This window comes from Sylvia atricapilla, chromosome 1, assembly GCF_009819655.1.
Source record: "Sylvia atricapilla isolate bSylAtr1 chromosome 1, bSylAtr1.pri, whole genome shotgun sequence".
Lineage (NCBI taxonomy): Eukaryota > Metazoa > Chordata > Aves > Passeriformes > Sylviidae > Sylvia > Sylvia atricapilla.
Window position 1 is genome coordinate 131,274,882 of NC_089140.1, and position 27,445 is coordinate 131,302,326.

General features: G+C 34.8%; 1 protein-coding gene across 1 annotated transcript in view; it reads left to right on the plus strand.

Moving 5' to 3' along the window:
- Positions 1 to 27,445, plus strand: part of VPS13B (vacuolar protein sorting 13 homolog B) — a 429,788-nt gene that overhangs the window by 36,266 nt on the left and 366,077 nt on the right. The window contains exons 5-11 of the mRNA XM_066334019.1: positions 9,521 to 9,644; positions 13,853 to 14,020; positions 15,159 to 15,340; positions 18,688 to 18,862; positions 23,082 to 23,347; positions 25,969 to 26,064; positions 26,415 to 26,537. Coding sequence (XP_066190116.1) covers positions 9,521 to 9,644; positions 13,853 to 14,020; positions 15,159 to 15,340; positions 18,688 to 18,862; positions 23,082 to 23,347; positions 25,969 to 26,064; positions 26,415 to 26,537 — 1,134 coding nt within the window. The remainder of the gene's footprint in view (positions 1 to 9,520; positions 9,645 to 13,852; positions 14,021 to 15,158; positions 15,341 to 18,687; positions 18,863 to 23,081; positions 23,348 to 25,968; positions 26,065 to 26,414; positions 26,538 to 27,445) is intronic.

Below are 27,445 nucleotides of genomic sequence, written 5' to 3' on the forward strand. Positions count from 1 at the left end.
GTTTTCAGTGTAGTGCTGACAGCTGCACTTGACTTAATATATAGCATTCTGGTGGTTTGGTGTGATAGACTGCTGGCTGTTTTAGAAGATGAATTACTGTTTATTTAGGTTTAAGTTAATGTTTCAAAAGCTTTTTTTACTTAGAGCAGAGCATTATAAATAGCAATAAGTTCTCTGAAATGCTCTATGCATTACAGACTGATGACTGCAAAAGAAAAGACTGATTATAAGTAGAAAACATGTAACTACGTGTTTTGAGTAAGTTGCTCTTATGTGTACTTTTTAACATTGATTAACTAGGAAGTTTTTGCAGCCATTCAACCAGCTTTGTAATTTAGTTTTAAATAATTTTATTTGAATAAGATGTAATTGATAAATTACATTTGGTGAAAATCTGTTCTTTTCCATCATGGTGATTGAAGTTTAGCTTAAAAAGAAAGAATAAAAATAAAGTCCACATTTGCCAGTGAGTTTTTAGAAATATAGCAGAGCTATTAATGTGCACTTGAAAGTTTAATTTTGGGAAATTATGTGAAAGTTTTGCTTGAGACACTAAATAATGAAGCTCTCAACTAGGCTTCTGTGTTTAGAATTCAATCAGCTGGAAAGTAGGAAAACTATGTAAGTTAAGAGAAATTATGTTTCAGACAGATGTATGGAATTATCTAAAATTTGATGTACAGATATACTCAGTAGATTTTACTTTCTTAAAGCTGTTTGAATATTCATACATAGTAATGATACAATAACATAGTGTTACATGTATATTCATAGAATGTATGAGAAGCATACATGAGAGGAACTGTTGGAAATAAGTTAGAAAATGAAGCTTTGTCTTAACATAGCACTAAAAAAGCCATTACTGTTATTTTTGTAAAGAGCATGCTTAGTATTTTAGAAGGAGAGGAAATTTTTATTAGTGTTACATTGGTGTTGCAGTTTCCTTCTGTAGATTGTATTATATGCTGAGATCTCACTTTTCTTCAGTGAAATGCCCATACTTCTGAATTTGCAGAATGCTGTGAAAGCTGCAGTCCTCCTGTGCCTATAGCTGAGAAATCTTTCTACATCAGCCTTCCTGTACTGACAAAAATGTCCTGAAGAGTACTGCCTTGGGAAAATGTCCCTATTGTGGGTTCTGTGAAGAATGGCCACAAACCCAAATTTGGCTTGGACCTATCTTGGACAGTAACTTTGGAAGACAGGACTGCTAGGCTTAAATCTCTGACTCAAATGCTTTTCAGTTGCATTGGGTTTTAAGATTGAAATCTTAAGGAAACCAGATGTGCATGACTTTGTCATTCAGTCTTCTCTGCTGCTTTTTTTGCACTGCCCCATGAAAATTTGAACCTACTGACTAGTTTCAAACAATTTTAATGGAGAATTAGTCACTGTAAGCATAACCTAAACACTTGAGAAAATCAATAGCAGCTGGAGGGACCCTGGTGGGTATACTCTTCTTTCTGACATTGGCATGTATTATTCATTGCCATTTCATTACCTCTTTGCTCTCTTTCCATCCCCAGCACTAGCCGAATGATGCTCAGCACTGCAAAGAGCTTGGATAGCAAGTTCTCCCGGCAAAGCTTTGTGCCTCAGGCTTTTCACTGTTATATATCAGAGGTTTATTGCGATGATGGAAATTTGAGAGCTGAGGATTACTCAATTTGCTGGGACCCTGCTGTAGGTCTGCTCAGTAGTGTTTGGGATTAGGAGAAAATTTGGTCTGGACAGTATTCTACCTTTCGGTGGAGGAAGTGGGTGGCAAAGTTATTTAGTAATAAAAATGATTACTACATCCTTGGCAGGTGCTTGGTGGAGAGAATTCTTGCGCATGGGGTCTGGCTTTCTAATAAAATCCAGTAGGAAATGTGTTAGGGGAAAGTACCCTCTAAAGAGAGTGTGAAACTGAGCTGAGCTACAACCCACCAGAAATGTGCAGGGAAACAAATAACAAATACCATCAATCATCTACCACCACAAAGGAAAGTGATGTGTTGGTGAAGTCTGGGGCAGGTTGAAATGTGCTGGAGACCAGTGTTAGCCCTGTGGCAGGTGGAAGAGAGTATGAGAGTGACCTGAATGGATCAAACTTTTGCTAATGGTTGCCAGGTGTTATTTAATGAATCAGTGATGTGACTGAGCCATGCTTACAGTGGTATTTTGATGTCATGGTGAACACTGCAGGAACAGACTTGATAAATGCTGGAGAAGTACTTCTCAACTCTTCCAAATATTTTAAGGTACCTGCAACAAGGATGGGAGTATGTCCAGTCTTTGGTACAGTGTCTTCCAGAATAGCACACGCAAAAATGCAAGCAGGTGGTGTAAGAAAAATGTATGTTTGTTGTACTGCTGCCCGGTTCAACAGCTGGACCTGGAAGAGGATGAGATGCTTCTCTAACAGGCCCCAAATTGTGTGTTAGGCTGGATGACAGTGGAACAGTCAGAGTTTTGGTCTGGAGTTTTCATGTACGGAGGTAAATTGTTTAAACTTGAAACATATATCCTATTTTGTTCTGACTTAATTTTCAAGAGATTTTTGAAATCGGTATCTGTTCTTTTATCACTCTTAATTTTATAGTATTTGCTTGTTTCTGAACTCAAGTTGGAAAAGAGAACAGAAATGCAGGCCACTTCTCTCTTCTCTTAGGTTTCAGTCTGTTCTTCTAAGCATATTTGTGTCATTCTTTTCTCCCAATCGTTTAGGGTTAAACTGTCTCAGTCACTCTACTTTCTCATTTTCAGTCACAGAGAATATATGGGCCAGAATGACCCATTTTAGCCCACATTACCATTTTTTCTGAAAGAGTTCACCTTTCTGCTATGTCTTTCCTCTTGAATTTTCCTTTCAGTCAACCTGGTGTGAGTTACTGAGTTAGAGTTCTATGCACTGTTCTATGACTTCTGTGGAACAAACATTCCAGAACTGACTTTTTCTATTTCTTTGTTTCTACAGTGCTGCCAAATATTGAGTATAGCTGCCAGTTGCTACTGTAATATTTCTTATTTTGGGGTTGGTGGTGTGGTGATTTTTTTTTTTTTTGGTAATTTTGAGAACTCTAATCATGGGTCAGACTTCACTTTGTTTGATATTAAATGCAGAATAATGGAATAATGTTACAGAATTGACACCACCCCACCCATATTCCCCCAAGCAAAGCACTGCACAAACTTTGTGTAACACGAGAGAATGAAATCTTGAAAAAGCTTATCCTAGGAGAAATTGCAGGAAAGTAATTTTGAAATGTTTATTTCTATTAAAGAGCACTTACATCATGGTAGGTGGCCTCATAATTTTTTAAAACTACAGTAAGTGTATCAGAAACTTTACTAGATGATCAGTTAACAGTTTATATTATAACTTTCTTTACACAATAGAAAGAAGATATTTGTACAACTCCCATCAAAAAGAACTTGCAAAGTCATTTTATTTGTTACTCTGTCTTGAGTGTTGAGAAACTGGGGTATATTTCTGAGAACCACTTAGTGAGAACAGCCTGTTCTATTTATCTTTGGCTCTATGACCATATCACCATAGGCTTTCAGGCGCATGACAGCTCCTTTTCTTGTAAACAAAGGAACGTTCCTTTCAAATACCCTGGATAATCAGCTAATCAAAACAGTAGCAACATCACAGAGAGGTGTTGTCATCCAGAAATCAATAGGAAGATGGGACACGTTTTTTTGGTATCAGTGCGACAGTTTCCTTACAAAGCTTCCTGGCTTACCTTTGGGGCTGCTGTGGCAGCTTTTTAGCCTATCCACAACATTTGTGTGGATTTTTAACTTGTACCTCTATTTTGGAGCTCTATTTTGCTGTGCTAACGTAGAATTAACACAACACTCATGCTAATGGTGGGAGGTGGATGTAACACCCTCACCTAATGCAGGTATCTTAAATGTGCCTTGTAGGTTATCACTGCTGGTTATTTCTGTTAATTTAACATCAGCCAGTGTCATATTCAACAAGATGTACGTAGAGGCTGACACCTTGTTTAAATTGTTTCTTGATTGCTCCAGTTTGTCTGTTCTGCTTAACCAGACTTAAACTTTGTTTATTTGCCCCACTCCCTGCATTGCTGCCTCAAATTCCTTGGTGTTTCTCCTTCATAGTTTTGGACATAATATTAAGGGTTTATTTTTGATGTATTTCTACATGAAATAGTACTGAAAAAAACTCTGGTAGAAAAAAAAAAAAAAAAACAACTTTCCAGCATCTTCTTCTTTCCAGCTGTCTCTGACTACTCACTCTGAGATATGTGATTTGAAAATATTTAGAATTGAGTTTTGTTACAGTGAAAAAAAAAAAAAAGAGCAGTCTCAAATAGTCTTTTGAAAGTATATATCTAGAAACTATGATTTCTATATGTGATACTGAATTCCTTAATTATTCTGCAAAATTGGAACACGGCCTGATTTGGCTAAATTGTCTTCAGTATTTTACACTGTCATAGTTTTGAAATATATACATATATTTACATAATCTTAAAGTGAATGTGTGTTAGACTATTAAATCACACCTTGCGAAAGATGTACAGATGTCATATATGGATCACTGGATTTTCTCTGTTTCAGTATTATGCTTCCAGTTTGCTGTTGTTAAAAAAATAATAAAATTAATTTTTGTACTGATTTCTGAGCAGTGCTTAACCTGTGTTACCCAGAGGAAGTGTTGTTGTGAGGTTAGAAGTGCAGGATGAATCTGTTTATGTGTAATGCGTATTAGCAATTGTGTAGCAGTGGAAAAGAACCAGATATCCTTTTGAAAGCAAGATCTTGATGGTGCTTACCATTTTAGTGAAACTTGTGTATTTTAAAGATAGTATTGTTAAAAATTTGTATTACTTTTTGTTTCATTTCCACATGCAGAGGAATCCTAGTGCAGTTTGGAATGGTTTCTGGTGATGATCTAGTTCAACTTCATGCTGAAAGCAAGTCTAATTAGAATGGGTTGCTGCAGGGCTTGGCCAGCAAAGTGCTGAGTAACTCTAAGGACTGAGACTCTACCACCTCTTTGGGCAGCCAGTTCAATACTTGATCACCCTCCAAATGATGAAAAAGAGAGTGCCCTGCTTGGAATTGCACAGTTCAGATTTGTGCCATGAAAAGATGAGTGGCAACAGACACAGTCTGGCTCCCACTTCTCTGCACCCTCCCAATACGTAGCTGTAAGCAGCAGTAAGGATCATCCTTCTCCAGGCTGGACAACCCTAATTTGTCTCAATCTCCCCTGAGAGAGAGCACAGGAGGTTGCTCCTGTGCCCTGACCGCCGTGGTGGTCCTTTATAGATCTGCTTCTGGAGTGTCTTGGAGAGCCCTCAGCTGGGTGCAGTATTCCATACAGTGTCTCACAGGGAGCTAAGGGACAAGAATAGTTGTGTCCCTGGCTCCACCCTTGCTGATGCAGCCCAGCACACAGTTGGCCTTTGCAGCAAGGACATGCTGCTGTCTTGGGCAGCTTGCTTCCCCCTGGGACCCTCAGATTGATTTCTGAAGATCTGCTCTCGAGCGGTTTGGCTGTTAGTCTGCAGCTCCAGAGGATCTTTATCCTGGGTGCTCCAGTACTCAGCGTTTCCATTTGGATCTCACTGAGTTCCTGACAGCCTGTTCCTTCACCCCCTCAAGGATCCTATCAGTAGTGTTTTAAAAAGAGAGCATGTCTTTTTTAAGGAGAAAACTATTTTGAATTTGGGAAGCGTAATGAACAAAAGAAAGAATAATGAACAAAGATGATAAATTCCACTTATTAGAAAAGGTTAAAATAAACCTCATCTGTTATGTGTTCAGATATTGTCAGTTGTAATTTGCTCTAAACCTTGCAATAATGATTTTAAATTGCAGTAGAAAATTGACTGAGGAACTCTAACATAACTTTATGACTAGGTATTCTAGCATGTTACTTACTACTTGCATAGTTCTAGAACTAACCATAATGCTTCATAAAAACACTTCAGCATACTACTGCATCTGACACATCTGTCAAAAGTGAAAAAGGAGTCTGGTTGTGCAAAATTGTATTTGTTGTATTTGCAGAACAACACCCCAAAACAGGACCTCTTGTTCAAATTAAAGTTTTCTGGGCTTTACTTACGATACAAGCTAGTGGGAAAAGATACTTTTGTAAATGAGTTATCGTATTTAGAAATCATCTCTCTAGATTTATCATGAGTATTTTTAGTTTTCCACTGATGTGGCTATTGTTTGGAATCACTGTCATTAATGATAAAATGAATGGACACTTACTAAATCTCATACCATAACTATAGTTATTAGCACTTTTAGAATATTAACTCCCTTCCCACCACCATAACAATTTTTACTTCAACTTTTAAATGTTTGTCATCTGGTGTGAGGTGGATTTATGGGAGCACGGTAATTTTAGTGCTTTTTGGCTGGGTGTTTCTGATGACATCACTGTGATCTAGACACAATGTGTGACTCTAGTTGGTTCCAGTTTTAAATAGTTTCATAATTATGCTAGTTTTGGCAGTTTCCTTGGAACTTTCCCCATCTCTTTAATGAACATGTTTTACTTCTGGGCTTATGAGACAACCACATGTTTGAGAAATTAATAGTATGCTCTTAAAGTTAACATTGAGCAGAAATGTGCAGATACAGAAACCTTCTGGATGTATGTGTACTTAGGAGTGTAGTTTTTTTAAGTTCATGGCCACTCTTATCTTCCATTAATTGGAGAATACGTTTGGCTTACAAAATATCAGTAACTGTTTTGAAAAATGGTGTGTATGTTCGTGTTCAAAAAACCCAAAATCAACTCTTGCAGCTCCCAAAAATATTTTTGATAATTATGTATTGTAAGGAAATGAATGGATGTTATCTCAGATTAAAAAAAAACCAAACCAACGTTCTTTTTTCAGATGTCAGTCAGGTTGAATTCTTCATAAGTGTAGGTGTACTCTTACTTTATATGGATTAAGTCGCACAGGTGTATTTCTGAGATATATTTGTTTTGGCACCATTGTGGAGCATGTACATTTTTGTTTGTGTTTAGATCCAGGTTGCTGTAAATGATTTACAACCATTTTCCATCATAACAGACTTGTAGCTCAGGGAAGTATAAAAGCTTATTGTATATAGTGTGTTTATAGGTTGAGATTTGAGACTTTGTTTCAAAATTACGGATTCTCCTCCCCTTTTCTTTAAAAAAATCAATGGGCCCTCAGAAGCCAAAGTGCTAGTGTTTATTCCTAGGTCTCTGAAAGGGGCAGAAGTTTAAACCACTCTTACTATTTGCTCATAATATTCAAAAATATTGCATAGATTTTGTTAAGTTTTGAGAACATGCATTGACCATGTATGTAGCTAGAAAAGTTAGACCTGAATGTAATCAGGCTTGATGGAGTTAACACTTCAGAGAAAGGACTTCCCCATTCCCTTCTTCTGCCTTCTCTTTGTTTTGTAGCTGACAAAAATCTTAAAAGTCAAGTGTAATGTGCTCCTGTCAGACCAAGCCATTAAATAGCTGCAGTGCAGCATTCTGTGCAATCCATGAGTGAGCTTGGGGAAGAAGGAAATGTGCTAATTGAGCTTGGGCTTTTCTGCAAGTTCAAAACATAAATAATTGTGTAGTCACTTATTCAGAAAATATTTCTGTGCTACATGTGAACTAGTTTCCAAGAAAGAGTATAGCTAAAGTTATTTCAAGAATTTTAGATTAAGAGTGTATAATCTAAGTTTTCTCAGTAAACTGGAGAGGAAGGAGAGTTGTGCTCTGCTGGTTACAAAATATATGTTGAAGAAGCAGCTTCCATCCCCTTGGGCTTAATGAAAGCTTAAACTCTTGCTTTATGTCTGTCTCTTTATGCCTTAAAGAGAGAGGTGGCTTTCTAATGAAATTACTTCATAGTTAGAAGTTCAGAGAGAGTCTCCAGGAAACTTGCATTCTTTTATGAAAAGTATCAGAAGTTTGTCAGACGTGAGAAAACAAACAATTTTTTTTTAAACAGAGATAATTCTCAAAATCCATAATGGGATTTTTATGCACTGGAATGAGGCTTTTCAAAATGACTAAAATGGCTAAATAACCATAAATTAAAAAAAAACCAAAAACCAACAGCTTGCTTTTCAACACCCTATTAGTAACTGGAAAATCTCAAATCCTTTATGGTAACTCATCCTGCTTTTAGAAGCTATCATCTAGTCTTCTGATGTGTGAATACATCTGTTTTGTTCAATTGCCCCAAGTAAGTTAAAGCTTCTGTCTTATATCTTACTTTTCCCTGACTAAGATTATATTGCTTTTTTTAAATTTTATTTTATTTTTATTTTTATTTAATTTAATTTTATTTTTTTCTTAGTGAAATGGGTTTCCCGATTTTGTTGTTCTAAGTACAGAGTGGAAAGAAAAAAAATCTCTTGAGTTACTTTTGAAGTTGTAGACATGCTTTTGAAATGTATCATTGCATGTATTAATTTTTTTTCATGAGAAGAAAAATTCCACATCAAAAAGCAAGCAATGTGAAGATTCCCTTTTGTAATTTCTCTGAGATTATTAGAAATACCAGGCAGCACATGGGAAAACACATGATCTGTCCTGTACAAAAACACAGCACAATTTAAGCTGCTTGCCTTTGGTGTTAAGAGGACTTAAGAATATTATAATTCATACTGTGTTATTTGACATTTGTTCCCCAAAGCTTCTTTTTGTGTGATATGATCATGACCCAGAAAGCATTTTTCACTTTTTCTGCAAGAGTCTGTGTCTATCAAAGTAATTTGGCTTAGGTCAAAAGCTGTGTTTGCATCCTCTTTAACCTGTTCTTTTAATACATTTACAAGAATATTTGCATTACTTCTCTTGGCTTTCTTACACTTGAGCCTTGTAGTTAAACTGTCATTCTGGAATGAAATGGGAATACTACTGGTTTATTCAAAATCCTAGATTCAGCTAATTAATGTTTTCTTGTGTCTGCAAATCTCGTCATGAAAGGCTTATATCACATTCTGGAATTATGAGCCATGGTTCTGCTTCTGAAATCCTTATGTTGAATGAACTATATAGAAGCTCAAGAGGAGCAGGTGCCCTCAGTTCATTTATCTTTTCTGGGGTCATGTTTTACTGTTCTAGAAGTCTGCAAAAATATTTTGCTTTATGGCTCAGCTTCATTTAGCAGTATTAGGAAGGATTTGAGTCTGACATCTTAGAGCCATCTGAGGTGGTTTCATGAGTAGGCATATAAGCCCATACAGTTAGGTAGTTTCTCATACTTGTCTTGGTAATCCACGGGGCTCTGTCACTGAAGGAATGTTTCAGCAGAAATGGAGCTAGAAGAAATAAGTTCAATTGAAATAAATATTTAAATGACAAGTTTCTTTTCTAAGCTAAAGGTAGTGAAAGTTTTAATTTTATGTTGTTCAGCAAGTCTTGTGTCAACTTCTGTAGCACAGGATTGAATTGATGGAAAAACAGTAACAGAAATTACAGAACCTTTACCAAATTCTCCCCGTGTTTATTTTCTTTCTGTTTGGTTGACTTCACTGTTTTCTTTTCCTCTAGCAGGAAGACCACGAAAGTTGTGGTTCCAGTTCAACAAACCGCAGTACCACTGAAAGCATGAAATCAGCAGTAAAATCACGACGAGTTCAGCAGTCTGCTTCTCCTGACCCCGATTTACCTCCAGGTAATCCATAATTTCAGAAACTGGCTAGGTATTTTTCTCTAACTCAAATACAGAATTTTACTCAGATGGCCACAGTGTTTAAGTTAGATTATTATGTTTTTGTCTACCTACAAATCACAAAGGTTAGTGAAATACCTGTATGTTAGAAAAGACAACCAAATAACAATAGAATGTAGTTTAATGCTGATAACCTTTCTTTCCATTTCATCAATTTCTTAAATTCACATAACTCATTTATAGTTCAAGGTAACATCATAAAATCATAGAATAACTTGGATTGGAAGGGACCTTAAAAATCATCTAGATCTATCTGCCAGCTGTGGGGAGGGGGAGGACACCTTTCAGCCAGCCAGGTTGCTCGAAGCCCTATCCATTCTGGCCTTGAACAAAACTTCTCTGGGCACCCTGTTCCAGTGCCTCAAAATAAAGAATTTATTTCTGTTATCTACTCTAAACCTGCCCTCTTTCAGTTTAAAACCATTATCCCTTGTCCAATCTGTACATGCCCTTGTGAGAAGTCCCTCTCCAGCTTTCTTGTAGATTCCCTTTAGGCACTGGAATGATGCTATAAGGTTTTTCTGGAGATTTCTCTTTCTCATGCTAAAAAACTCAAACTCTCTCATGTTTTATTAATGTTTTTTTATTGAGCCCGGTATGTACTGGTGGAGATTTGCACAGTTTTTTTTTTTTTCCCAGATATGGAATTTGAATATGAATGTGAAATCTGGAAGCTGAACTTAGAGATATTTTATGATACTAAAATGCTTAAGGAACTGTGTATCTATTACTGTTGTCTCTGATTTTGTATATGATGTGTTTCATGCAGAAAAGTAAAATTGGAAAGTACTGGAATGAATTGCAGTTTTCCTTCTTGGGTCATGTAATTTTAGATATGTTAAAAATATGATAGTTTTGTGTGAGGCTTTCTTGCTGTCTTTTGTTAACAGAAACTATACTTGAATCAAAAGACAACATTGACATTTAGTGTGTGTAATATGATGTGCTAAATGTTATCATCTTGCTTCTGAAATTATTACTTGAGGGACCAGGGCTGGAGTGTCTGTTAGAGTTTAGAAATCCAGTAAACTCCAGGGACTTGGAATTGTGGGAAACCTTTTTCTACCACGGACAGCGCTTCAGCTGTGGCAGCTCTGTGGAATTTGGTTCTTGGGGTCACATCTCTGCAAACAACAAAAGTCAAAGGCTACCCAAAAATTGGATTTTTGTAGGTTATCTCCCTGTGGTGAAATTGTATCAGTACAGTTGTATTAATAATTGTAAATGATGAAGTTGTAAATACAGGTGGCTTTGGTTTTGTTTTTGAGAGGACAAATATCATTGTTTAGTATAGAGGTCCTATGAGGTAAAATGTCATAAGATTTAATTTGCACATCCTGAATTTTAGTAGGATGTGGAGTCATCTGCTTACTGGTTTGTGTGGGGTTTGTTTTGTTTTGTTTGTTTGTTGGTTTGGGGTTTTTTTTAAGTCCTTGGAGGATGCGTGTATCATATTTGTGCTGTATTTTTAAGAAACGTTAATTTGTCCTTTTGTTTTAGTGTCCTTCAATTTCCAGAGACAAAGTTTTAGCTAAAAGTGTAGCTTTGGTAATGACAGAGTCCTACTAAACAGAAGTTGTTTAGATGTGTCTTCTCTGATGATATCAATTCTGTGACTGTACAGTTATAAAATTTTGAGAGTGTTGGATTTGAAATTGCGTTTGTAGCACTTAATGCACAGTGCAGACTCCTGGGTTCTAGATAATTTGAAAAAAACGTATTGTGGACTTTGTGTTGCACCTCAGGAAAAGAATTAGCCCTGCAGATTTTCTGGTGGTTTTATTCATTTACCATAGAAAACCTTTTTTTCAGCGGCAAAGGTGCTTACAGTGTTATTCTTAGAACTCACAGGAGTACAAGTAACTTTTACCTGGTTTTCCCCATTTGTGTTTAAAACAAAACTCTTTAAAAAAACCCAAACCCCAAAAAACTAACCAACTCTTTATTATAAGTGAATGTTTTACATATAATATATACATGATATATATATATATGTATGTATATATTATACGTATAATATATATGTGCACCAGCATCGTTATTGCTGATGTTTTTATTATTTTGTTTTGAATAGTAGGAATTAAAATTTCTTAAACGACTGTTCCTCACATGTGAAAATCTGCTTCTTTGAAGCTAAACTTAATCAGGAAGCTGGTTTTTGTACGATACTTCCAACATTATACTGTACCACTAGCTTGGAAATATCTTCATAGGCCCTTTTTGGCAAATCCATGAGCTCTGTTTTATTTGGAAGATAGGACTGTGCTTCCTCTCTTTATGCAGTCATCCAAAAAGACTTACAAATGAAAATGGTGTTGCTCTTTTTCGGAATACCTTTGGAAACTATCAGTACAACTTGCCTTTTTTTCCCTCTACTGTGTAATGCCTTTGTCATTCACAGCAGGAAAATGTACATTAGATTGACTTTGAAAGACCCTTGAGAGCAAAATACTGAAAAAACTTTGGACCTGTGAAGAGACAGCTTCACTTTCTTCAATGAAATTAGTAGCTGTTTTAAAATCATAATTAAATAACTGGCTATAATTTTGTAGTTGCTAGTTAAATAGTCTGCAAAAATATTTCCATGCTGAAATTAGGAAAAGGAGCTAAATGCCTTGTGCTTCCTTCTGTTTATGTACATGTTGGTTTACATCACTCTAGTGATGAATATGGGTCTCTTATGCCCCTTAATTATTGAAATAATACATCTGGTTTTCTGAGTTCATATAAAATAAAAATGTTACCGTTTGAAGGAGTCAGTGAGAAAATCCTTAAAAACAAGTTATTCTGCATATTTTTAAGTAGTTTTAGATTGATATGCAAAAAAAGCCAATTCAGATTAAGTTAGAAATCTGATAGTACTAAGCTCTGAAAACATTTAATTTGACTGTATTTCTGGATTTCCTCTTTCTGGTCATTGAGGACTTTCAATACTGACTGTCATATGTCAGCTGGACAAATTTTTAGTTGTAGAACTCAAGAAAATCACTTATGTAATGGTAAAACTTTCCATATACTCTAAAGTGAAAAGTTTTCTGTGAGTGTGAAAAAGATGAATACCCAGAAAAAACAGGGTAGAATGGAAGTAGCAACTTAAGTATTTTCATAGTTATGTGACAATGTTTTGATGTTCAGTTTAATTTTTAATTTCAATTAAAATTGTTGATATAAAGGAGTTTTATGTAATGCTCTTGAAGCCTGTGGATATAAGCCTGTATCATTAGCTGGCTTTTTTCAGCATAGTCACCAAACTAGAACTCAGTAGTGTCTATGAAATGTATTTTTATATGTGTGTAATGTCATAAATTTAAAAACAGAGAAATTTTAAGGCTTCCTTTTTTCCAGCACAAGTGAGTTGGGTCCATAGTTGGGTTCGGTATACATGAAAGACATGAATATGGGTAGTATTTAATTTCTTTACGATATTGTTATAAATATGAATGTTTGCCACATACTGTGAATTCCCAGATGAGACGATGTTTCCAATAACATTACGTCTAAAAAGCATGTAAATGCATTTGTTCCCAGCAGGCTTCCCAAGTGCAGGTGCTTATTATTTGGATTGTTGACAGAAATCGGTTTTGATACACCTCACAGGGGTCTTTCTGAACAAGATGTGGATATATTAGGTTTTAGAATGAGAAAGTACTAGGTGTGTTAATGCTTGGTTAACTTATAAAAAACCTGAGGGAGCACCTAGGCAAAATCTATGTGCACTTGAAAAGTAACCTAGCAGCTGCTGTTCACTTTTCCAAACCTATTTCTAAATATCTCCCTAGTAAAAAAGCAATTGTTAAAATAATTTGTCTACAGTAATCCATACTGTTCAGTTTTCTTAATTAGTTGGAAAGTTAAATAGTTTTGTATGCTCTATTGTATTCATAGTTTTTAACAACTTTTTTTATGATATCTTGCATTTCTAGGATATTGACTGATTGACTCAACTACACAGAATTTTAAAGAGTTTTAAGTCACGTTATTTTTTGGGTAAAGAAAGTACAATGATACATAGTTTGTTTAAATTTTGATTTCTTTTAAAAAAGAGTGCAAGTTGAAAATAATGAATATATTGAAATAATGAATTTTTTTACTAAGTAAATAAATTTATCATGTCTTCTTTATCATTACCAAGAATTTGTCTTGTTTTCTAGGTTATGTTCAGAGTTTGATTAGGCGTGTTGTAAACAATGTCAACATCGTGATCAACAATCTCATATTAAAGTATGTGGAGGATGATATTGTTCTCTCAGTCAATATCACTTCTGCAGAATGCTATACAGTGGATGAGTTTTGGGATCGAGCATTTATGGACATCTCTGGTGAGTAGATATTTTTGGTTTTAGATATCACTGTGGAGGCACTCTTAAATTCACGCAGAAATTTGTAAGACTCATACAAGTAGCTCTTTTTTATCAGAAGTAAGACAATTTCTACCTGCTTTGATTTCCAATCAGTTTTTTGTCTTGTCCTTACCTTAATTTTGATGAGCTAGCTGTAATAGTATAGATTGGTTGTTACTTCATCCTTGTATGATCTTAGATAATCATCCAAGATGTTTTGTTCTCTGCTCACACTTGCCATCCTGTGAAGGTATTTGAATTAGTGCTTGCTGCTGGCAGTGAGTGTTTAGGCAAGTTTTGTGAGTGAGCAGTAGCACATTATGGTATTCCATTGCACTTATTTGTGATGATCTTAAAACTCTGAAAAGGCTGGCAAGAGAGGCAGTAAAATGTACTCACAGGAGTAAGCACAGCATACTAGTTGCAAGACATGATTCATTTCACTTCACATTTTCAGGGAAAAAACGCCCCCAGCTACTGACTCTGTCTTGGTCTTCAGTATTTAATGTTTCAGTCCTTGAATTGCCAATGTTCACCTGTAAGTCTAGGTGTTCTTACTGATACTGGCTAGAGGTGGAACAGTAACGGTGCTAAGATCACACAGAAGATTTCAGGTAGACTGGGGAATTCAATTAATGTTTGCCTGAACCTATTTTTTTGTTCTGGCTAAAATAATTACAGACTAATATGACAAAATCACAAAATATATTTCATGTTAAGATCACTGTAATAGCCCTTGTTTCTTTTGGAAGGCTCAAAAGAAAACTTTGGGGAATAATATGCAAAATTGTTTCTATGAGAATAATTAGAATGATAGTTATTGTATGCTTCCACATGAAACAGTCCTCTTCTTTTATAAGAAGAGCTTAGATACAGCAGATGGTGAAAATTTTAATTTGGTGTAACTAATTTGTCCTCACATTTTATGCATTCAGCAGAAAAAGTCTGACACAGGAAATGATTCTCTTCGATCACATAAGCAAGTACTTTGCTGATGATTTAAATAATGACTAAAAAACTGTCTGGTATTGCTTTCTTCTAGTTAAGAACCTGTAGGCACAACTTAATTTTTGTATGCATTATTTTTTTTTTTTAATCTATGCACTTCTTTTAAAAGCCACTGATCTGATACTGAGGAAGATGATCAACTTTTCTGACTGCACAGTATGTCTTGACAAGAGAAATGCTAGTGGTAAAATTGAATTTTACCAGGAACCTCTGCTGTACAAATGTTCCTTCAGGACTCGTCTGCATTTTACTTATGATAACCTCAACTCCAAAATGCCATCAATTATTAAAGTAGGTATCCAAAATAATTATTTTTGCTACTCACTTGTGAAGTTTTGAGGGTTTTCAAAATATCCTTTAAAATTTTAAGTAAAATGAAAAGCTTATATTGTTGTGTTTTGCTAAAGGAATTTTTAAATTGTGTTTTGTTCATATGATGCAGTTGGTTTATGTACAGAAACAGCACATAAGTAAGGAAGTTATGCTCTCTAATATTTTAATTTTTTCCTGGAGTTTATAGAAGCACTGTAATTGTAAGGGAGGAAAGAAAGTCTGCAGATAATCTGTAAAAAAAAACCCAGTAGTATACTTAAGAGTGTCTGCAATAAGATGGAAAGGATTTTTTTAAGTTATTGCTTCTAATGTAGCTCCAACTCTCATGAATAATGAGAAACATCATATATTAACATTCTACAGTGAACTGCATGAGATGGATTAGCAAGCCAAACTCAGCTCCTAATGAGCAGGGGTGCAATATTATTATTATTATTATTATTATTATTATTATTATTATTATACTCTGTGGGTCATCAGGATGCATTTTTTAAACACTACCTAAAATATTTAGCTCATGATTGGAAATGGCTGCTTTTTCTTAGGGTTTAAGCAAAAAGAACTGTTACTAGTAAATGTAACAATTTTATTAATGGGATTAAATTTAATGTGGGGGTGCCAAAAACTTTTTAAAAGCCTCTGCTGTAAATGATATTACTGTAGCTTCAGCATTCTGAAGGGCTTGGTAACTGAAGGACAGTGGTTTTCCAGCTCAAGACTGGAAAAGCTGTACTCCATCTTTCTTTCCAAATCTCTGAAGTTCTTGCTAATGTGAACTTTAATACTTTGTGTTATTAGCTTACTAAAGCATGTCTGATTTTAAGTCTTCAGAGAAAGTTTCCAAGACATGCATCCTTTTGGTTCTTTGTAAGGGCTGGACCACTTTAATTACCTTCATAATTTTGATGACTATGTCCATTGCTACGTTTTGGCTAAACTAATCTTATCAAGTTTTAATGGAGATAAAACTTCTTAATGGAGGACTGTTCTTAAGCATTTGGATATGTATTTGTATGCTTTTGAACTGGGAACACTAAGCTCCTACTTTAGTTTTAGAATGAAAATATACGTGAGTGGAGGTGATAAAACACATGTGAAATGATTAGAGTAGTAAGCCTTTTGTTGCTGTTCTTGTAAAATTGACCATGGAATGAGGCAAGCATGAGGCGTATGAGCTGATATGGACTGGGGACGTGAGTCCTGCCTCCACCTATTTGGAGCAACACTGACATTTGTCTGACTTTTCAGTCTAAATCCACTCACTATGTTGACACTATATTGGAAGCTAACTCAACAAGAAGATAATAGTTTTCCTCCAGTTTTAAGGACATAAGTCAATCATCTGAGGAACAACTGAGTTCCACTGACAGTTTAAGAACAGCATCATGATGGGAGCATAGTGTAATCCAAGAAGTCCTGGAGTGTAACATAATTTCAATAAAACTACTGTATAATTATCTTCATTGCCTACAATGCTACCTAGCGTTCCTATCCTCCACTAGGACATGTACTCTTTGTGTGCCTTTAAAAAGGCTTCTGGCAAAGCAATCCTTTCTTTTTTCCCCCTTCCACATCCTATGAGATTATTTACTCCTTACCTGTAGCAGTCGAGATGGACACTGCACTCAGAAAGTTTTTTAAAAACTTCAGAAGGTTTTAAGCATCAGGACCTTATTATCTAGAAGTCTTTTTTACTTTTTCTCTGTATTGTCCCAAGGACACTTCCATGCAGCTCTGGCTCTTTCTCTCTTTCCTTTCCCTTCCTTTTGCAGTCCTGGCTTGCTCCTTCCTGTCCCTATCACAGCCTCCTAACCCTGTCTGTCCTACGGCGTCTGACCCTTTCTGTCCCTTGCACGACCTCCTGTCACTTCCTCCTCACAGCACGGCCTGCAGACTCCAACTGACTGAACTCCCTCCCAGTAACTCACTCTTTATCACACCCAGAGCTGGGAGAGCAAGGCTGCTCCACTCCTGGATAATTAACACAGCTGAAATAATATATCAAGGGCAAGATTTCCTTCAGCACCATCTCCGTTTGTCTTCCTACAATCTGCCTCCCCACACTTATCCATCCTGTTGTTCTTCTGCACAGAAGAGGTTTGCTATTAACAATTTTAAAACAACTGGTCTTGGAAAATTGGTGTGCAAGGATTAATTTTTAGTTTCCAAAACCTATCTTAGGAATTTATGTGCTTTTGTCTTTCAGAGAATTTAAAAAAAAGCGTAATTTTGACATATTTAATCTTGTCTGTGTAAACAGCTGATACAATGTTATTACTCATTCTCTATGACTCAGGCTAAGACTTCATTAATTTACACGTGTGAAAGTAATAGCATATATATATACAAATATTGATTTTACCACTGTAATATTATTTACCCATGGAAGTGCTATACTATTTACAAAGTAATTTTTCATAGTTTTTGAATTGGATTACATTAAGACTAACACTGATATGTAATTACTTTTAATTTCTGTTATTTTCTACTGCAACATTTAGAAACTGGACCTGGAGTTGAAAATATGTCTAAATGTTAGACAGTAATTTAGGTACAATAATTTTATTTTATGCAGCTCTCACTTAATGAAAGGTACCTTTCTTATCTTGTTTGGCTTTGTCTTTATAGAATGATCACAATACTCAAAGTAATTTGAAGTATTTAGCTGTTTTACAGATAAAAATTTTAAAGAAGGGTAAGTTTTCATCCCAAAAGTTTTAGTCTTTGCAAAGCTTTCTTTCATTTAGTGAAAAGTGCCTTAACTGCATGTTTGAAATGGAAATTCAGAGGAGCCAGTTTTCTGCACTTCAGTTGGAGTGAGTTTTCTCCCCATTACTTGGCCACTTGGAACTATATTTGGAATGGGGAAGAATCAAATTGAAAGACCTTGTATTTAAAACCAGTATTTCTAGAGTTCATCTAGATATATAGCCTGGCCTATCTAGAGCATGCAGACATTTTAAAGAAACTCTATAATGGGAATAAAAGTTTAATTAGATGTTCTTACATCACTTGTATTTGAGAAAGTTCTTCAACAATAACTTTAAGAAACAAATACATAAATGTTTCTGTATGTGTAAAACATGTTTTACTTGACTTTTCAACTAAAGATCTATTGTGGGACAACCCAAGTGAATATTTTTCATAGTCGTTTGCAGCCCTTTGTTTTCTGTTGTATTGCAAATCTTTTTTATGGAAATAAAATGCCCATACCAAGTGAATATAGAATTGTATGGTTTAAAACTGGGCTTTATTGATGAAAGAGCTTTGTTATTATTTGTTTTTGTTCTCTTTTCACATTATAGATTCACACATTAGTTGAAAGTTTGAAACTTTCAATCTCTGATCAGCAGCTTCCTATGTTTATACGTATAATGCAGCTTGGGATTGCTCTGTATTATGGGGAAATAGGCAACTTCAAAGATGGGGAAAGTGAAGATTTGACTTGCCATACTAAAGATATGTTGGGAAATATCACAGGTAAGTACAACTTTTCATTTGTAAGAAGAAGTGTTAAAAACATTAATTTCTTTCCTTTTTGCAAATGTAAATATCCAAGTCTATCCAATGTAAATACCCAATTGCCAAGTATCTTGTCAGTCTGCAGTTTGCAAGAGGCAATTAATTCTGCTGGATAAGGATGCAGTGCTTTAACGTGTTTAATGTTATGTTCTATAAGAAATTCTGATGGTCTTAACTAAACTGAGGTTAAATATGTCTAAGACGACCATTTTGGGAGTTGTGATACTGTAGGATACTTGGATTTATCTGTCAGTATATCATGCAACAAGGCACCTTTCCATAAGCAAGTTTGAAACTAGCAGCAGCTACATTTGAAGTAAATTAGAGAAAAACCAAAGTGTGCTTCTTAATTTATTGTAAAATGGTTATTGAGATATATGATATAGATATATCAGAACTTGTTCTAAGCAAGGAAGTATTACTTTGCAGTGTTTCCGATAGTTCTGTCCTTTTATCTTGTCTTGTCTCAACTGCTTTTTATTTTCATAGAACATACATTCTTTCTTCTATATGATCTTTTGTGGTAACTTTCTGCAGCAGGATGTTTTCAGGAGCATTGCACTGATGAGTGGTGAATTTTCTTTACTTTTGTGTGATTGCTTCCCAGGCACATGGGGTGGCTCTTGGGGTGATTCTGTGCAGGGCCTGGAATTGGGCTCAGTGATCCTTGTGGGTCCCTTCCAACTCAGAATATTCTACAATTCTGTGAATTTCTTTAGAGATTTGTATTTTAATCTCCTTATGACAGAAGTTTTGGTTGTCTTTCCAAGACTGGATTTGGATCTGGGGGAATAGGAGAGATTTACCTCACTGACCAAGAGCTTGGTAATGTCTAGAAAATTCTTGGAATTTCATTTGAAGGTGACATAGCTCTCATAAGCTAGGCTTACGTTTATAATATTACAGCAGTGTAAACCTATATGTAAACTATTAATTAATTTTGTTCTGTTGAAGAAATATACCATTTTAATTTGCATTAGAAAACTGTAATTTTTTTTTAGTTCTGTGATGCTGTCTTTACTGTCTTCTCTGGTTTCAGAGGAATAGATACATGATCGGTGAATGACAGCAGTGGATTTTTTTTTCCGAAATATGACCTTACCTGTTGTTTGGCATAGATAACTGTTTCATTCTTATTTCAGATGTAGAATGTTCTCTTAGATTGCTACTGTGTGGAACTGAGAAAACAAGATACCTGTAAATAGTTCTTTCTTGTTTTCTCTAAAGCTTGGTTTCCTGCACTAGACAATCTGCATCACAAACACGAGTTCATTTCACCAGACATACGATTACAAGTAATTAATATTCTGCAAATATTAGCTTAATATTCTGTTGAGACTTTAAAAGCATACAGGTTTTAGAAAAATTTTTAGTGTGTGTTCTAATAACTTCTTGCATCTAACCAATGATTTGTACTACTTACAGGAGAAAGTGTCAGGAAGTTTTCTCTGAAGTACTGCATTGCCCTTGCTTTCAGACAGAGCCTTGTCTCTGTATCATGAATATCTATCTTTTGTTAGCATGAAATTTCCCCCAAATTTGGCTAAGTGTTCATGCCATTTAGAATTACAATGTATTTAGAGTTGTTTGAATTTTGTGGCTGCATTGCTGGAGTCAGTAAGGCAATAGGGCCATTTAAATATAGGAAAGACACAGAAAGAATGGTGAAATCATGTGTCAATATGAGAACAGCTGGAATGGGTAAGCAATGACATTCAGATGAGAAAATAAATGGATTGGAGACAAATAACTGGGTAATGAGAAAACTGGAAGGAGCCTTTAACTGTGGAAGAGGACAGGAGTCAGAGCTGTGTGGTTTTTACTTGGCTGCTTTTGGTTAGGATATGTAATGGATGGTGATACAGATACACCTAAAGCAAAGATTAATCTTAAAAGGCATCTGCCTACAAGTACTCAGCCTTTTTTGCATCTAGAATTAAATTTGAGATTCTTACATCCAAATATGTGTAAAATCTTTTCCAGTCCATCTTGTTATCCCTATTTTTAATGGATGTCTTCAGGAGGAAGCATACATTAAACCTTCAGGAAGGTTGAATTGCAATTGGTGTTGGTCAGTCCCATTTGCATTCTTTTGAACAACTGTGAATCTAACTTCTTACCTTTTCACAAAATACCCATCTAATAAGAAATAATATAATGTAACTGCACACTGTTATACACAAGATTTTTCAGAAGGGTCAGTGATTAGACTAAGATTGCAAAAGAAATCTGTAATTTCCTATACAGCTTTTGTTCAACTATGGTGTGCTCTAACATTATCATTGTACTTAATTATATGTTGGTATATATTTGACAGAACTATCTTCTGAGCGCAAGACTTTAGAAACTTGATGCAGGGTGACATTTTATCCTTTAACAAACTCATGTATATAAAACTGGGTGTTTGTCACTGTTTCACCATCCTGTATGTTTACAGGCCATGAAGTGGTTAGTGTAGTTGATTCCAAGCTAAGAGACTTTGTGTTTCCCAAGTATGTACTCCCCTTCATATATCCCTTATTATAAAGGAGTTTACATTGTATGTATGTTTGTAGTGTTTAGAGGATGTTGTGTGTTGCTTATCAGGCTGATATTCATTTCTTCTGAAGTTTGGTTGTTATGTAGTGGCTGGAATAGTTTTATTTTAGTGATAGAAAATAGAAATAGATATATCTTCCTCTTTCAATTTTTTGTCTCATAGTATATACATAGAGGAGCTAGGGTAAAATGGTGCTTATTTTGTTGTTTTCCAAAATACTAAAAAATATTATAATCCAAACTATTACTGGGCATATTTTACTACAGTTGTCTCTGTGTACTTGAAAAAGGTGTATGCTAAATGATGGCTGAATTTTATGGCCAGGTGGACCAAATGCTATGCATGACCCAGGTGCTACATCTCCACCTTTTTTTCACTTTTTGCCAAACCTTCCACCATTTCTTTTGTGCTTGCCAACAGCAGTCTATGCTGAACTACTTGAGTCATGCTCCGTTCAGTTTTTTTCCCTTGTATATCTGTCAGTTCTTTCTCTTGGCTTTTTCCAAAATTTTTTGCGCATCCCTTCTGTGTTTGCTGTGTTTCAAGATTTGCTTCTGGATTTAAATCTGATCCTTGAGATTTCTGTGAAGAGTGCAGAAAGGAAACTTCACTGCCTTTGTGGGAGGAGGTGCCCTTGCGTCTTAAGCACGCACAGAGAATTCTCATGAGTGTTTTTTATTCCTCTTTCTTCCAGTATGCAAGTATAAATAGAGTAAAAGGCTGAAGACTAATTAGACTAAAGAGTAAAAGGTCTAAAGCTTGTAAGAATGGGATCTCTGAGTCTCAAAATAGGTAAAAAGAATATGCCTTTTTCTGTTCTCAGTTAAATGATTCATTAAACATAACGTTCACCTTTGGGAACAGCACTGCATCCTCTACTACCTATAGTAATTCTGAAGTATTGAATAGCCCTCATGAGTCCTGTAAGGGTGGTGATGAAACCAGATAAAAGCAGTTGTCCTCTTTGTACGTGCAGGATACTACCTACCTGTTAGGATCATGAGTCTTAGACTTTAATCTTTGGGAAGTTCTTGCTTTTCTCTGTGTGCTATCTCTAATGATTTTCACAGACGACCAACATTTTGACTTTTGACTCACGGATACTAGTCTTTTTGAGTGTAGATAAACTTGTATCTTTGAATAATTGAAAAGATTAGTTTTGAACAAAGGAGGTCTGCATCCTTAAGTTTTGTATCTGTGGTGTATTTACACTTTTTGCATTAGACTGTTGCAACTGAAGTACTTTTAAATTTAATTTTAAAATTGGAAACTACAAGATCATAATATCATTATTCAGTAAAGTTTAATTTTACAGCTTTAGAAGGTCTTTAATGGAAGCAGTCTTGAAAGCTTGTGGTATAGATGGCAGATTCTGGTCTCACTGCAGATGTGTGACACTAAAACTGTGGCAAAGACCCTTAATAGCTTCTGGAGGAAAATGTTAATGAATCGAAGAAGTGCTTGAAAACTCACATTCAGTAATTTAAAATTTGTACTGACTTTCTGGGATTATAAGCGAATTATCAGTGAATGCTGTGTGGAATACTGTCCAAGATAAATTTCACATAAACTAGAGTTTATTAAATAAATTTTTAACTATGGTTTATCTGAAATTTAACTTGGCTTTTGTTTTAAAAGGCACAGAAGATGAAGCAAGCTCAGTAATGCAATACCCTACACAGTACATTAGTCAAGATCCTTATTTGCATCAAGATGATGACCAGCAACAAGGATGGGTTTCTTGGGCTTGGTCTTTTTTTCCTGCTATTGTGAGTTCTGATGATGAAGAGAATGAATCTGGTGGAACTGATGATGGAACAGCAGAACAACAGAAGTCTCAGTCCCTCAAGGATCCTATTGTTTCTGTTGGGTTTTACTGTACAAAGGCAACAGTGACTTTTAAGGTAAATATTTCTCTGTGTCATAAAGGATTCATTTGACTTGTTGAGGAAGTGCATAAAGGTTTTTTGAACATTCATATACTGTTTGATTCAAGACAAATATTGTTGGTATTATGAGGGGAGTGTTAAGTTAATGAATAACAAGAAATGTGAATGCTGAAAATTCCTCTTCCATCATACCAGACTGATAATGGCAATATGAGTCAGTTTTGTTATTTGAGCTAGAATTTGAGTGTGAACTTTAGAATGTTCAAAGGAAACCACTAAATTTACTTAGATTAATATTTTTTGATGGGGAAAAAAGCCTGAAGGCTTTCTGTGAATGTTCACTGCAGTAGTCTACCCATCTAATGTTTATACAAATATGTATTTCTTTATAAAAACCGCTTTAGTTTGGAGCTAGGATTTGAGGAATTTTTAGAGACTATTCTTTTTTGGACTATTGTATGTGAAAATATGAATGTAAATTGATGATGTTGAATTAATTTTCCACAGGTTGAAATTGTATTGAAGGAAAAAAGGATAAATTGTACATATAGGCTGAGCTATAAACTGTGTATGTAGAGAAAGATTTAACTATTTTACTATTTAACTATTTTACTAAGCAAAGCTGAAAATTGTTGCTGGTCTTCTCTCTAATATTTTGTAAGCTTGCAGAAGGTAATACAGAAAGTTTGACTAAGATATTGAGATGTACTGACAGAAGTTAGAAATTAAAGTATTGAATTAGCAGAATACTTGTAATGTGTCAAACTATTTATAAGCAGTTCTGTGTGCACAACTACACAGAGTGGCTCTTGGCTTTACAATTTAGCATGTATTAAATCAATTAAAAAAAACTTTGCCACACAGTGATTTAGGGTGATTTTTATGACTTTGAGCCTTTCAGATGAACTGCAAGATTTTTGCAACTCTCATACAAGAATGATGTGCCCGATTATACTCAATACCATAAGGAGCTCCTTGTCCCTTTCTTGCCTGTTTGGCTTGACATCTGTGCACAAGAGTGTTTTATGGGGCTTTATGCCTAATTTAGCTATTGTTTGGTGGTGTAGAAGGGCATTTAGCTGCTCAACAACTGTCAGAAAGGGTGGGACAAGTGACTTTAGAAGCTGTAGATATTCTGTGGGGCTGTTGATGTTTTAAGCCTTCAGTCTCCTGTAAAATTTGGTTGCAAAATTTGAGGATATCAACAGCATTCAAGCTTCCACTCATGTTCTTTTGTGTCAATCTGCTTCAGCCTTCATTAAAAGAGGCTAAAAAGAAATAATAAGATTTTTTTCCTCTCCAGTAATTATATCCCTGGGACACCACTTGAAACATGAGCAAACCACCAAAGCTCAAATTTCTCATTTATCATGGCTCAGCGTCCTTTTTTGCACTATGTCATACAGTAGTAATTTTGTGCTCTTGTTCCTCATGCAAGAAAACTCATTAAAAATAATATGAACTTTTTTGAACATGTGTTTTGTAGGGAGTGTTTTCCTAATGCTTCATTTGCGAGTTCACGCATTTTGTATTAGGAAGTGATTAAAAACTTATTACTCAAAATGAAACATTTCGGATTCTAGAAATTTTAAATGTGAAGTGATGTATGATGCTAATATGGTGACAGGAACAAAACAGAATTCATTGTTCTACTTGCATGCAAAGCGTGTATGGAATTAATTTGTGGTTCATATTTTGGGTAAAAAATAAGGTCAAGTTTCTACATTAACATTTTGAACAGTTGATATCATTCCAGCTAAAAATCATGCCAAATTAAATGTACCATTTTCTAATAATGGTGAAAACTATTCTTGTAATTTCTGAGTTCTTTTAATCAATTAATTGCTTTTCCTCTGCAATAATTGCACACAGGTGAAGGGTGATCAGTGATTTTTTCATCCAATTTTCTTGGTTGTACGGATTACAAAATTTTAAATTGAAACAGCATCCATGTGTATCCAGTCTTGAAAATAAACTGTGTAGATATTATTTTATAAAAATTACAATTTGAAGTAAATAATCTGTTCACCATAAACTAACTTGTGTTTTTTCATGCCAGATGTAATATATTCAGTATAGTATGCCTCCTTTCTTGTTTTTCTTAGTTATAGGCTGTGCTTTTTAACCTGTGCATATTTCCCATTTTGAATTTTTATATTAAAATTATGCAAGAAATACAAATGCCTCTTGCTCTTGATAGCCATGACATGAAACAAAAATGTGTGCATGTAACCAAAATGTGTCTGTAATATTATCATGACGTTTAATTATTTTCAGGGAAGAACAAATAAAGTATTAATGGATTTTTACAGCAGTTTATAAGCTGATTTGACATTAATAATGCAGCTGTGTATCTTTCTCGTGTTTTCACAGAGTTTCTCTTTAGATAAGCAAACTGAAAATACTATAGTGGATTTTAAACATTCTCTTATAGCATATTTCAAACAGAAGTTGAATATGAAACACTCTGATATGGATAATGTGCTACAGCTGTTTAATTGCTCCTGTTTCCTGACAGTTAATGTACTTTTTGCCCATAGTTTACTTTGTCTTTATCAGTTCTGTGTTATAATGACCATACTGTTGTTTAATACTAATATTGACTTTTATAAGGTATTTGTCCTGTTGTTCTGTAGCTCACTGAAATGCAAGCTGAAAGTAGTTATTACAGCCCTCAGAAAGTAAAATCCAAAGAAGTTATATGCTGGGAACAAGAAGGAACAACAATTGAGGTACTTTTACATTGACAGAGCTTTTTTGATACATTTAAAGTAATGTACCAAATAGTTGCCAGTAAAATATTTTTTAATTATTTAATTGCTGGTTTTTCATATTCTGTCATATTGGATATGTTTGTTGTAATAATCATGTAGGTTTTAACTCTCTAAACTTCACTGTAGTGGTCGAACACTGTAGCAATCCTTTTCTTTCAAGTGCCCTTCAAAGAAAAGTATGATTGCTATTTATTAAAACTCTAAGTATATAAATTAAGCATATTTTGCTTAGTTTTTGTCTATCTTCTCTATTTCTTGTGGAGTAGAAGGCTTAAAAATTTATCACTTTTTTTATTTTTCCTCATTAGGTCCTTATGAAAGGTGAACTTTTTTTTGATTGCCAAATTGGTTTTGTTGGTTGCCAAGCTATGTGCCTTAAAGGAATTATGGGAATTAAAGATTTTGAAGACAATATGAATAGGAGTGATGAAGTGAGTATGTTGAAATATCAGTTGATTTGCTGAATAAGCAGTTCTGTTATCCTTTATTAAAATACCTGATTGCAAAAATTGAAAAGACTGCTGTTATCAATTGTGATTTTTGAGTGTTACTGTGATACAGAACTCAGTGTCCATTTCTTAGAGTTGAAAAGACAAATATCTCAGATTGAGAAGAGGCAGAATCTAAAACGTTTGTATCTTTTTGGACAATAACCCATTGTTGCACAACAAATTAAAATGCATTTGAAAATCTTCGGAAGTACTTAAATCAACCAAAGATTGGGAAAAATGGGAACACTTTATGTTGAATATAATGGAAATATCTGAATGAGTGTCTTACCTCACTTTTCAGTAAGATTGAGAGCAGTATGGAGTGAAAGAGTTAGACACTATTAATTTTTTTTTTTTTAATAAATGCAAATCTTCAGTTGCTTAAGACAAAATCAGCTATCAATATGAACTACTTTAAAAATACTTCATGAAATGTTGCATGAAATTCTAAATTCAATAATTATGATTTTTAGTTGAAGTGTAGATAGAGTAGTGCTCTAAAGTATTGAAGAACAGCAACTATTACCTATGTTTAAATAATAACAAATAATACAGCAGAAAAGAGACCTGTTATCTTGATGTTAGTGCTCTGTGAAGTCTTGGAAAGTATTTTTAAGAGAAAAATTTAAAATATGAGAGAAAATGCCAAGGACCTGACTAGACTGAGGTGGATGGGTGAACAAGACAATTTCATAGAATCATAAAATAGTCAGTGTTGGAATGGACCCAGAAAAAACATCAAGTCCAACTCTTAAGTGAATAGCCTAACACAGTGATTGAACCCACAACTGTGGCATTATTAGCACCATGCTCTGACCAACTGAGATAATTTCCTTTAGGTTAGTTAA